The sequence below is a fragment of the Nematostella vectensis genome, chromosome 5, assembly GCF_932526225.1.
Source record: "Nematostella vectensis chromosome 5, jaNemVect1.1, whole genome shotgun sequence".
In the NCBI taxonomy this organism is placed as follows: Eukaryota; Metazoa; Cnidaria; class Anthozoa; order Actiniaria; family Edwardsiidae; genus Nematostella; species Nematostella vectensis.
The window spans coordinates 7709706-7722267 of record NC_064038.1 but is presented as its reverse complement, the minus strand read 5'-3'; the positions used below and the strand labels follow the sequence as shown (position 1 = coordinate 7722267).

General features: G+C 38.7%; 1 protein-coding gene across 7 annotated transcripts in view; it reads right to left on the bottom strand.

Moving 5' to 3' along the window:
• The window catches only part of LOC5505734 (formin-like protein 13), a 30916-nt gene that overhangs the window by 3958 nt on the left and 14396 nt on the right, over positions 1-12562 (bottom strand). For all 7 annotated transcript variants that reach the window (XM_032374064.2, XM_032374066.2, XM_032374071.2 and 4 more), the window contains 8 exons: positions 11925-12010; positions 10307-10432; positions 3020-3095; positions 1759-1849; positions 1587-1625; positions 1160-1231; positions 630-701; positions 271-345 (listed from right to left, as the gene is read on the bottom strand). In XM_032374064.2, coding sequence (XP_032229955.2) covers positions 271-345; positions 630-701; positions 1160-1231; positions 1587-1625; positions 1759-1849; positions 3020-3095; positions 10307-10432; positions 11925-12010 — 637 coding nt within the window. The remainder of the gene's footprint in view (positions 1-270; positions 346-629; positions 702-1159; positions 1232-1586; positions 1626-1758; positions 1850-3019; positions 3096-10306; positions 10433-11924; positions 12011-12562) is intronic.

Below are 12562 nucleotides of genomic sequence, written 5' to 3'. Positions count from 1 at the left end.
TGGGATGTTCTGACATGACATAATACCTACCGTGTTTCGGTGGGATGTTTTGACATGACGTAATACCTACCGTGTTTCGGTGGGATGTTTTGACATAACGTAATACCTACCGCGTTCAGGTGGGATGTTCTGATATGACGTAATACCTACCGTGTTTCGGTGGGATGTTCTGACATGACATAATACCTACCGTGTTTCGGTGGGATGTTTTGACATGACGTAATACCTACCGTGTTTCGGTGGGATGTTCTGACATGACGTAATACCTACCGTGTTTAGGTGGCATGTTCTGATACGAAGGTCTTTCACCACCAATCTGCTTTCTGGGTAGCAGAGGCGGCGAAGCTGGAATAAAACATAATAAATTCAAATTAAGTAAACTTTGAGAGAGGTTGGGGAGATCGAGTGACGTCACAACGACTTTGAAGCCACAGGACGCAGGCGAATGTAAAGGACCTGGGACGGATTAGGTTCTCAGTCAAATTGAAAATAAATGAGATTTGTAATAAAATAAAAATCAACGCTGGTCGGCGCTTATTGTCTTGGCCGATAAGAGAAGCATTCATAAGGCTAAAAAACACACAAAACTTTATGAATTAATTTTATTCATCTGTGCGATTGTTCCGTACCCGAGTCTTCGATATGGCCAGAAGTTGGATGCCGCTGAATGCTCATGCGCGATAAGTCGTCCGTCACACGTTCTCAAAATTAATTACTTTAGTATTTACCCAGCAAAATAATTAGGAGCTATATTTCACAACTAGGAATAATGTATCTATGTAATCTAAACTAACACAGCAAACAAGACGCCCACCTATAGAAACAGATTTAAAAGGTTCTCACATGAAACTTCCTCGCCCTACAGAAGCAGACTAAGAAGCACTCACATGCACTGACTTCCCCCTATAAAAACAGACTGCTCTACGTAATAGGCAACTTGTATTCATAAATTTTTAGATGACCAACTAGCGCGCGCTCCGGCTATGGCGGCGAAATTACAACTTGTTCCGAACTTAGCATAAGCCAGACAGAAAAAAGGTCTTGTTTTTATTGAAATATTTTTTTCATCGCTCTATGGCTTGACGGCCACAGCAGTCGTGACACGTGATTTCTTGGTGCAAGTCTCTCTAACATTTTCAGAAACTATTTTAAGACCAACCTTTGGATGGCATGTTCTCGTAGCTTTGCTTGGGTGAGGATTGATGTGAAAACAGAGAGGACGACGGGTCCTCTACAAATGAGATAAAAACGACTGCGTTTTAAACCTCTTGAAACCGTTAACAACTGGCCTTGGATTAGAATCTATGTGACTCGATAGATGATACCCTGATCTTGATGAACACAGTCATTTTTAAATGGCAGCTCGACACAGTTTTATATACAGTAAGTATATGTCGTACCCGCGAATTCAGGGTACGATTTGTAGGAGTCAAAAAGTCCTTTTACAGAACGAGAGGGGCGTATCCTCAGAGAGATCCTTACCTCCCTCGAGGGTGGGGGTGGGGATCTTTTCTGTACAATATCAGGGAGATAAAGAGAAATTACAAGGTAAATCCCATGCATCTAGAATGTTTGAGAATAAAAACCTGGTTCGTCCATGACTTCATACATCCCATCATGATTCACTGAAAATAGGGACAAAACATTCAGGCAATATCACTTGGTAAAGAAGGGCATCTGTAATAGCAAGGTGTCTGTTATAGTAGGGTTTCTGTAATAGCGGGTTGTCTGTAATAAGGCCAGTGTTTATTCTATTACCTGGGGGTGCATAGGCTGTTAGCTTGATGTCATTTGATTGGGTCTTGACAAAGAAATGCACCAGAAGCTCCAAATTAGGAAACGGGTGTTTCTACAAGTGAAAGAAATAACAGCGCAACAATATCAAACATTAGATTATGGACGGACAACTATATATGTTAGCCAACCCTATTGACCTCATTCACGTCATCAGTCAGTGAGTTTTTGGCGCCGGCTCTGTATCGCCCCCTCTCTCCCCACCCTCTCTACACCTATTGTTCTAACCTCGACTTTGGATTTACTGGCTCCCCCTCATCCTCCTCCCACTAACACTGTATCCCCCACTACTACTACCACTGACTTTAAAGAGTGCCTACCAACCACTCTTCTATTGTTATTTACCTTTTTCTAGCTATTTTCAGCTATAGTTTGTTGTCATGTTGCAGCAGTTAAACCGTGTTCTTTGTCAGTCATAAAATGATGTTGACCATGTGGCCCAAGGCTGCGTTCATTCATGATTTATTTGACAAATATCCCTGGTAATGGGTATCAGTCAAGCTATATTATTAGAGTTGTAGTGGGGATTTTTATTTATTCTTATAAAATGAAAGGTAAAATTCGCTCGATAGGGTAAAGAATATTGTTTAATTGTGAAAAGTGGTTAATCTCCTAGTAATCTGCATAGTATAACAACACAGCAGGATTTAATTAGTTTAAAATCGTCCGGTTGGAATTCATGTTTTCGATTGGGAAGCCTCCAAAAGACTGCAATAAATTGAAAATGAATCTATCTATCTATCTTTGTTGAGAGGTATTCTGTGGATTCACAAATTCATTTATTTGTTGTGAATAAATGGTGGAATATTATTAACGTCGTTCGTTTAAGCAACATCCCTTTTATACGCAAGCGTATTAGTATTTAATTTTTTCTACTAAAATGAGATGTCCTAGTGACGAATTGACATTGTTCATCGGTGCTCAACATTAGCTCATAATGGGGTAGTAGGTATTGAAGAAAAAACAAACATGTCGATACACGTTTATAATCGTGCGCCGTGTATATATCTTGGTTTGTAATCTCCTGATGAGTGGGCAACCACGAAACAGGCTTGTAGAGATGAAACGGTAGTTCGCGTGTTTTTTTTCCTACAAACCAAGATATATCCCGCTCTTCACCTATGTATTGAGCATTGTTATATGAACGCCTGCACTCACTATATATATATATATATATATATATATATATATATATATATATATATATATATATATATATACTTACCTCGTAGTTTTTGATATACAGATGACCCGTCTGCGGTTGTGTCTCAATTTTGTGGTGCCGGCATTTGTCCCTATGTCTAAACCGAAAAAATCCAAATAAAAATTATGTTCATATCAGAGGGAAAATCCTCCCCCCCCCCCCCCCCCCACCACCACCCCTGCTAAGCTTAATGCCCATCCCCCTCCCCTTCATGCTCATGCTTCAAGGTAGGGACCTAAGTTATGTGCCTGTGCTCTGCATTTATTTTTTTCATTCCCTTTCAGTGCCGAACAGGCCTCATGATATTTGAGGGGCACAATACAGAAACATGAAGAAAATATTGGGTGGCACAGCCACGTCCTTACTGGTTATTTATTTACAATTTTCGAAAATATTGGGGGGGCACATACCCCCTAATATTTCTGCCCTTTTTAATCCTTTTTACTACCTAACCTAGTCTCGACTTGATTACACTAAGTGAACATTGACGAGCCATTCCTCGAGTTGTTTGCATTCGCCTAAAAGGAGTAGACGCTAACTTCCTTATGTAACTAAAAGATTTCATGAACCGGCTGAAAATGGGAGCTTGGTTATTTAAGAAAAGGAAGTCTACATTCCCTAATATAAACAAGCCAGCAAGAGGTGCGAAATACAGCTCAGACAAACCGTGAGTACTGTACATCACAAGCAGATGTGAAGGTCCTGAAAAACAAACGCCTTTTCTACGCTATCAAACCGCAGAGAAAATCACGAAACTATGATAATAAAAAAAAAAAACATTATAATCCATACGTGATTCAAAAGCTTGCGAATTTCGTTTGAATTATGTTTTCAAAAAACTGCAAAGAGCTCATCAATCGTTTTCTAGAGGGTTTCATTAAGTGTTACACATCAGGTATACATCTTTACAACTATTGTTGCAAGAAATCCCTTAACCGCGGCAACGTGTCAAAATGATCTAACAGCGAAGTCCAAATGATTAAGAATATATCCCTCAAAAGATTTTATAGACTTGAAATTGCTTTAATGGAACAATCCAATTTCACGAGATGACGACAAGACTTTCTACTGACAAATAAAGCCCCTGTTCCACATTGAGGTTACTAAAGCGACGAGAGACACTTTTTAACGAGCTTAAAATATTTTGCTTCTTAAAACTAGAATATTAACAAGTTGAAGGTGATGAAAAGACTCTAATATAGCGGTATTCAAACAAAAAGCGATAATGGTGTACAAACGAGATTTTTGTATTTCATCTTAAAGATCGCGTTCGTTTCATTGGCTAGTTATCAGCCATAAAAACTCATTTTGGTAAAAGTTCTTCTGGCATCACATTTGAATAATCCTTAAACACAATTATTTTGCTTCCCAGATGGAATTTAGAGCTGTGGTAATTTACCTCTAAGTTAAAAAAATACTAGCAGTTCTGGAACTGGGTGTTAGTCATGAGCTCGGAGACGACGATTGTTTTACTCCTGTTGCTTTGGATGGTTCAAACAACTGATAGCCTTTCAGGTAAAAACTCATACACACAGGGTTTGCACCTCATATTCTGGTACACTCGTTTTTTTAAGAATGTCTGATTTTTTGTTGAGACTCGGCCGTTCTTAATTTCGGAGCATTTAAAGGCTGGAAATGTTCAGTGCATATAAAAATATAATACCCAATGGAGTATCAAGAAGAGAACCACACAAAATATCAATGACAATTTTTTAAATATTATATTAATATTATAATATTACTATTATTATATTATATGTTATTAAAATATCTTAGAATCTCAGGCTGGGTGTTCTTAAAAAAGGTTATTAATAAAATACAATGTAATACAATTAACTATGACAATAAACCTATGATTCAGAATGTCCTTTCTATAATATCATGCATTTAATCGCCGTCTTTTAAAAGTTCTTGGACTGCAAAGACAAACAAACAAATAAAATAAACAGACTTATTATTCTATAATGTTTTCTTATGATTATGTATTTAGATTTGTTAATGTTGAATATCTTCATATTTTTATATATCTACATCAAGCAAACGAATTCCAGCGTTCAATCACATACTTCAAGGAAAAGGCAGATCCCGGAACGAAAATATTATTTAAATTTCAGTAATCGTTGACCTAGCTCCAAAGACATGTGCACGAGAATCACTCTCACTGATGACACAGCCTTCCCTGTCCGTGCCAAAAGGCATAGCGCTGAGTGGTCACGTGAGTCACACGTACCACGTGGTAACCGAGATGCAATGCGCGGATTACTGTTTACGTCACGAGGAGTGCGTGGCATATAACTACCAGCGCACTGTAAATCACCATGGTAACAGACTGTGTGAGATTATGGATGAGATTGAAACGTATGTGCAGAGGACGGGGTTTGCGTTTCGAATGGTAAAGCCGCTGGAAGACAGAAAGGCAAGACCTACCTTTGTTTGTTTTTCAGTTAAACATATTCAATTTATCTAATTATCAATTTTCCTTTGGCTAGTTCAGTTAAGAGACAAATTAGATTTTAGCAGTATTAAACATTACACAATCAAAGAAACACCACGAAACAAAACGAAACACCACAAAACGAAATGAACACAAAACAAAAGAAAAAACACAAAACGAATGAAACACCACAAAACAAAAGAAACTCCACAAAACAAAAGAAAAAAAACAAAACGAAAAAAACACCACAAAACAAAAGAAACACCATAAAACAATATGAAACTCCAGAAAATAAAAGCAACTCCATGAAACAAAACGAGACACTACAAAGCGAAATAAACACCACGAAATGAAACAAAAACCACACCATAAACCAAAAGAAAAACCACAAAACGAACGAAATACCACACAACAAAAGAAAAAACAAAAAAACATAAGAAACACCACGAAACCAAAGGAACACAACGAAACGAAAGGAAAAAAAAACACTCTTAGACGTATCCAATTCTACCTAGGTTGTACTGTATAGCGCTGTTTGCTGGGTATTTGAAAGTGTAAGTTGTTGTTATAAATATGAACTTTTAACTTATAAAAAGTATTTATTTTAATGTCAAGCTTTTTTTTCAGATCTTGATGCCACCTTGCTAAACGCCAGGATCAGACACCTAAAACTGTGCTTGATAAAGTAGAACCATAGTGGTATTATCAAGTGAAACCAAGTAGAATTTAATACATAGATTTAGGCACTGCCAACAGCAGAGCAAATATTGAACTCCTTTTTGTGTTGCTTGTTAGGGGGTAGTTTCAGGGGATTTAGGTGTTCAGGATTCTGCTCACCTCATCTTTAGAATGGATTGGTTAAGAGATATGATTGGCTACGCGCTATTCCCGGACGAGAAATGGATTTGAATTCTCGGCAGTCGCGCAACAACGAATCGGCTATAAGTGGCGTGTTCGATTCGCTTATCTTAATTTCAATGAAGGACTCATGTTTTGCGATTTTCGTAGTCTACTCTTTACTGTGGCATCCTTGTTTTATCCGATAACATGCAAACTTTTACTTCGTCCACCGTTCGGAAATTACAACAACAAAAATCCGGAATAAACCTAAGTAACTTTACTTAACTAATTAAGTAAAGTTGAAACGGAATAATCAAAGGGGAAAAAACGGAAAACACTTTCATCAAACTTATTGAGTGCAGCAGTTGCTGGCATAGGAAATCATACCGCTTTTTGTGAATGTAGAGCCTATAAAAGGCGCGGACCTGTCTTAAGAAAGTTACACACCCTACACCTTTTACCGTGTAACTTTCTTAAGACAGGGCGGGAGTTTCGCAGTACAGGTACTAATTAGAAATATGTCATTAATTTTGACTTGGACTGTAACTCAGATTTTGTTGTTTATCTAATTACTTGCTCTATGTGTAGCAAGCAATACGTAGGGTCTACTATCAATAGTTTTAGGAAGCGTTTTAATAATCATAAAAGTAGGTTAAATAAGCACCCTAGTTTACCGGTTAGTGAAGGATGACCTTATCTATCAACATTTTCATTGCGACAATCATTTAGGTCTTAATAATGTTATGGTACAACTTATAGATAAGTGTAACTCTGAGGCTCAGCTTAGGGAAAGGGAAGGCCAGTGGGCTTATCGGCTTAAGTCTATTTACCCGCGGGGTCTTAATAGTGATGACTTTTTTTGTAGTAGGAACCCACGTAGAGATGTGTAAATTCTTTTTATCCATAGCGAGCGCTATTCTAGAAAATGAGCGTTTTTGTCAGTTGTAATGTTTTTGCGTCTCGCGCCACTATTCTGATGTAAATAAGCTTGTAACGATTCACCTTCTTCAGTCTGCCCTGAAGAAGTCTTATTAAAGACGAAAATTTGGCAGAGTCGAATTTCAGTTTTTGGTGTACCGAAAACTCTCCCGGTACCCTAACGGGCCCGGTAATTACCGGGAGTTTTGAGAAACGACCCCCTGGTCCGAGTAGTCATTCTCGCTAGTCCACGTCAAGTGCAGAGCTCCGTAAATATCGAAAAAGCAGAGCCGTAGATTAACTATGATCATTTCGAAGTTGAAAATAACGTTCTGTATACACAAGGCAATAACGGCGAGCTTCTTGGGAGTGGTTTTCTAGGGCAATAACGATAAAAATTGTGATTGAAAATTTAATTCAAAAACTGCGCGCGCTCGTTTGAAATGACGCTATTCTTCAGCGCGCGACGAAAATGACAAAACCTGAAAACTTTTTTGCTTCAAAATCGCTCCAGTTCTCTATTTTTTATGTGTCCAGTCACCATAGAAGGTGAAAAATATAGTTGTTTTTGCACCATTGATGTTTAAGACATTATTTTGAGCTAAATCATATCTCTTTTGCTTCTTTTTATGGAGCTCTGCTCTCGGCAAAGTCTAGTGGGAATGACGACTTGGACCAGGCGCGCGCCTTCTATACCGCAGGTCCTTGTTTAAGGTTGGTTCTCACTTGGACGTAAGCGCAAGCGGAACGCACGTAGTTTCCCGATTCTCACTAGAACATAAGCGCAAGAGAACGCAACTGCTTGATTTTCTTGCGCTTGTGTTTGACCGATTCTCACTTGTGTTGCGCTTTCGTTTGCGCTTACGTCCTAGTGAGAACCAGCCTTTAAGGTCCTCTCGGGTTGCCATAGCAATAGGGGACTTTCGCTAAGAGATCACGTGACTGTTTTGGCGGTAAACTAGCGCAACTTATTTAGTGCTTACGAATAAAGCCAGCATTTTTTTTTCGGAAAAAGGGTTTATTTTCATTCGTCGTGCGGCGAGCGCTACCGTGAACGCAAGACCTGTTGCACAAAGCCTGGATAAGTCTTATACACCGGTTTAATCCTTATCCAGCGTATAAAAGTTATCCGAGTGGCGTGATTCGGTTGCACAAAGCCCGAATAAAAGTTATCCAACGGTTAAAGTTATCCGGATGATAGAGTTCGGATAAAATCTTATCCACCGAATAAATGTGAAGAAAAAACAAAATGGCGTCTTGCTTTCAAATTTTTTTGTCAGAATTTAGATTAATTTTAGACGCAGCGAAAGTTGAAACACATGCAAACGACGAATTTTTGCATGTAACAGCACAGAGCTTGCTCAAGTTCGAGACAAATAAAACACCTGTGCGTCAAAGTAGAACACTTCAGAGCATACTGATACCTCCAGTGTTTGAATATTTTTAAGTACAGAGACAGGTGCAGTGAAGGTTTAAAAAAAGAGAATACATTTCAATAACGAGTAATTAAATAAAGGGCCTCAAACTATATGATCACCAAACAGACTTATTAACACAGCTTTGGTAAGTCATCTTTAGCCGAAAAAAAGCCCGCAAAACAGTTACTTTACTCGTTGGCACACTTGCTGTCTGCATGATACCGTCATCTTTATTAAGTTACGAACAAGTTACAACAAAATAACCTCTGGTGGTAGTTCTAATCGGAGCGATTCAAGTGTGAATGAAAACATGGAAAATACAACTTCAGGTGGGAAAGGAAACTCGACAGAAGAGTACTCTCAGCGCCTATTTCAAATATTCGGAATTATTTTCATCGTTGCTGTTATTCTTACTACACTGATTGGAGACATTCTGGTATTTATTAGCTTCGCAAGGAATTCCTCGCTGCGAAGACCAAGATACTTTCTTTACATCAACTTATGCGCGGCTGACCTAGCGATCGCTACACTGGTCTACCCACTCGAAACAGTTTACCTCGGCTACTTCCCTTATTGGCCTTTAGGCAGGCTATCCTGTAAACTCTGGCAGTTGTTATTTGTCGTTACTGGGACAACCCAAGTTTACACCATAGCTGCAGCCTCGCTAGAAAAGTATCTCGCAATAAAAGATGCATTAAGACACGAAGCATTCTACACTGCGAATAAGGCCATCACCGTGGTGGTTTCTACATGGATTCTCGGTCTTATAACTGGTGGTGTATTTTACTATTTTTCTGTCATCCCTGAAGAAAAAAAATGCACACAGCTCAACGTCAGCTCTGGTATCTACGGTCTTCTATCACTATTACTGTGCTTAATTATACCGCTTCTTCTTCTAATCTATTCCTACTTAAGCCTTTTCTTTGTCGCTAGAAAACACTCTCGAAGAATTCGTGCAGATATAGCCAATATTTCTAGATCATCCCAGGAAAACCCTGAGTCCAACGATATTTGTTCATTGAATGGAAAAGCCCGCAAAACAGTAACTTTACTCGTCAGCACATTTGCTGTCTGCATGATACCGTTTCTAGTTTTCCAGATCTATGACACGTTTACGATGTCTCCTACAAACCACCAGTGGTTTAGTATCACGAAGTGGGTCTCGCATATCAATTCAGCTGTGAACTGGGCCATTTATTGTTACTCTAACCGCGAGTGGAAGGTTGCGTTAATCCAGTTATTGCCATTTCTTGGAAGTGAGCGCCCAGACAGGGGACCATAACTTAGCTACAAATGCGCTTCTCAGAACGCCAAAAAAAAAAAAAACGAATAATAATTCAGATCAATAAGCCTAGTCTCCAACAAAACTTTCTTCTCGACTCTCTTGATGATACAGATTTTCAAATAGGGAAACCGCGGGGATTTTTTCTCAATATTTTCAAATTGAATGTTGAATTTTAATGCCTGAATGTGGAAACCGAAACTTTAAAAGGCTCAAGTGTCTGGTTCAAAAGAAGCTATTTCGGCTAATTGATTGAAAGATTTGAGGGATAAAGGATTTAAAGGACAAACACTGCCCACATCTCTTGCTTATTCTCTAAGTTCTGAGTTCAATAACTACGTGAATTGTTACAACAACCCGAAGCTAAATCAAGCATTCTAGTTATAGCGTGCATGTCTGCCTTCTGTCTGTCTTACCTTAGAGATAATGTATAGCTCCCTGGGGTCTTTGCTGTTTCGCTGTCTCTCACAAGATACGTCCCGATTGGCTGTTTGTTGAGAATATCGATGGCTGAATCTCTTGATAGTTGACCTAGATACCAACTAACACGCAACAAGCCGATAAGTATGAAGATAGCAAACGCGATGTTTCGTCATGTCAAACATAACTAGCAAGACTTGCAAGCAGGGAAATGCTGGCGAGAAAAGCAATGGCACAGGTTGGTTGGTAGTCGTCAGTGTTAGTATACATATTCCATGACGATGTGTGGTGTTGGAAGACGTTGTACACATATTTTATGACGATGTGTGGTGTTAGAAGATGTTGTACATATATTGCATGACGATGTGTGTTATTGGAAGATGTTGTACACATATTTCATGACGATGTTAGGTGTTAGAAGATGTTGTACATATATTGCATGACGATGTGTGTTATTGGAAGATGTTGTGCACATATTTCATGACGATGTGTGGTGTTAAAAGATGTTGTACATATATTGCATGACGATGTGTGTTATTGGAAGATGTTGTACACATATTGCAAGACGATGTGTGTTATTGGAAGATGTTGTACACATATTTCATGACGATGTGTGGTGTTTGAAGATGTTGTATATATATGTATATTCCATGACGATGTGTGTTGTTGGCAGATGTTGTATATATATGTATATTCCATGACGATGTGTGGTGTTAGAAGATGTTGTACACATATTGCATGACGATGTGTGTTGTTGGAAGATGTTGTATATATATGTATATTCCATGACGATGTGTGTTGTTGGAAGATGTTGTATATATATGTATATTCCATGACGATGTGTGTTATTGGAAGATGTTGTATATATATGTGTATTCCATGACGATGTGTGTTGTTGGAAGATGTTGTATATATATGTATATTCCATGACGGTGTGTGGTGTTGGAAGATGTTGTATATACATATTCCATGACGATGTGTGTTATTGGAAGATGTTGTATACATATTTCATGACGATGTGTGGTGTTAAAAGATGGTGTACATATATTGCATGACGATGTGTGTTATTGGAAGATGTTGTGCACGTATTGCATGAGATGTGTGGTGTTGGAAGGTGTTTCACACATATTGCATGACGATGTGTGGTAATGGAGGGTGTTGTACATATATTGCATGACGATATGTGTTATTGGAAGATGTTGTACATATATTGCATGACGATATGTGTTATTGGAAGATGTTGTGCACATATTGCATGACGATGTGTGTTGTTGGAAGATGTTGTACATATATTGCATGACGATATGTGTTGTTGGAAGATGTTGTGCACATATTGCATGAGATGCGTGGTGTTGGAAGGTATTGTTGGGCTATTAGTTTGCATATCGAAAAATCGTTGTTGAGCTATTTGTATTACTATGTGAAGTATCAGGAGATGTTTTTGGGTTATTTGTTTGCATCTGTAAGCAGGATATAAGCAGGGCAGTCAACAGCTGTGTTGTTTGTAGAATTTCCTAACATGTTTCGAAATTACAGGTGTGCCTTCCCAACACATGTTCTTCTTCCTCAGGGATCCAAATACAATCATAGGAAATAGCACAAAAATTGACTTACTGGGGAGATGGTTGGCTAGCCTGACTTGTCTGTGGCGACGCAAATGCACCATGATCAACTACTGAGGAATGCGGGCTACTATTGGTCTGCAAAACAAATGTCAGGTTAGAACATATAAACATTCATGAACTTATTTTGCTACTGATGAATTATACCCTAACTATTCCAGAGCTGAAGATTCCGTTGCAGATTCAATCACTACAACAGATAAATAATCTTTCAAGCCATAATATAAAAAGCATTAAACAAAATTCACTAATTCTGTTCAATAAAAGAATGCCAGTAGGGGAAACCTCCCATAATCCCGCCCCCCTCCCCACCCAAGAGTACGCAAAAATCCTGACACAAGACTCTTTCACTCTGTCTCAGGGAGGTAAGAACTATTTACAACCTGTAGCAGCCAGAATAAAACAGTGTGCATACTTCGGTTGACACTTACATTCTGTTGTTGGATAGGATACATTGCACCAGGGGGGCAGAATAAAACAGTGTGCATACTTCGATTGACACTTACATTCTGTTGTTGGATAGGATACATTGCACCAGGGGGCCAGAATAAAACAGTGTGCATACTTCGGTTGACACTTACATTCTGTTGTTGGATAGGATACATTGCACCAGGGGGCCAGAATAAAACA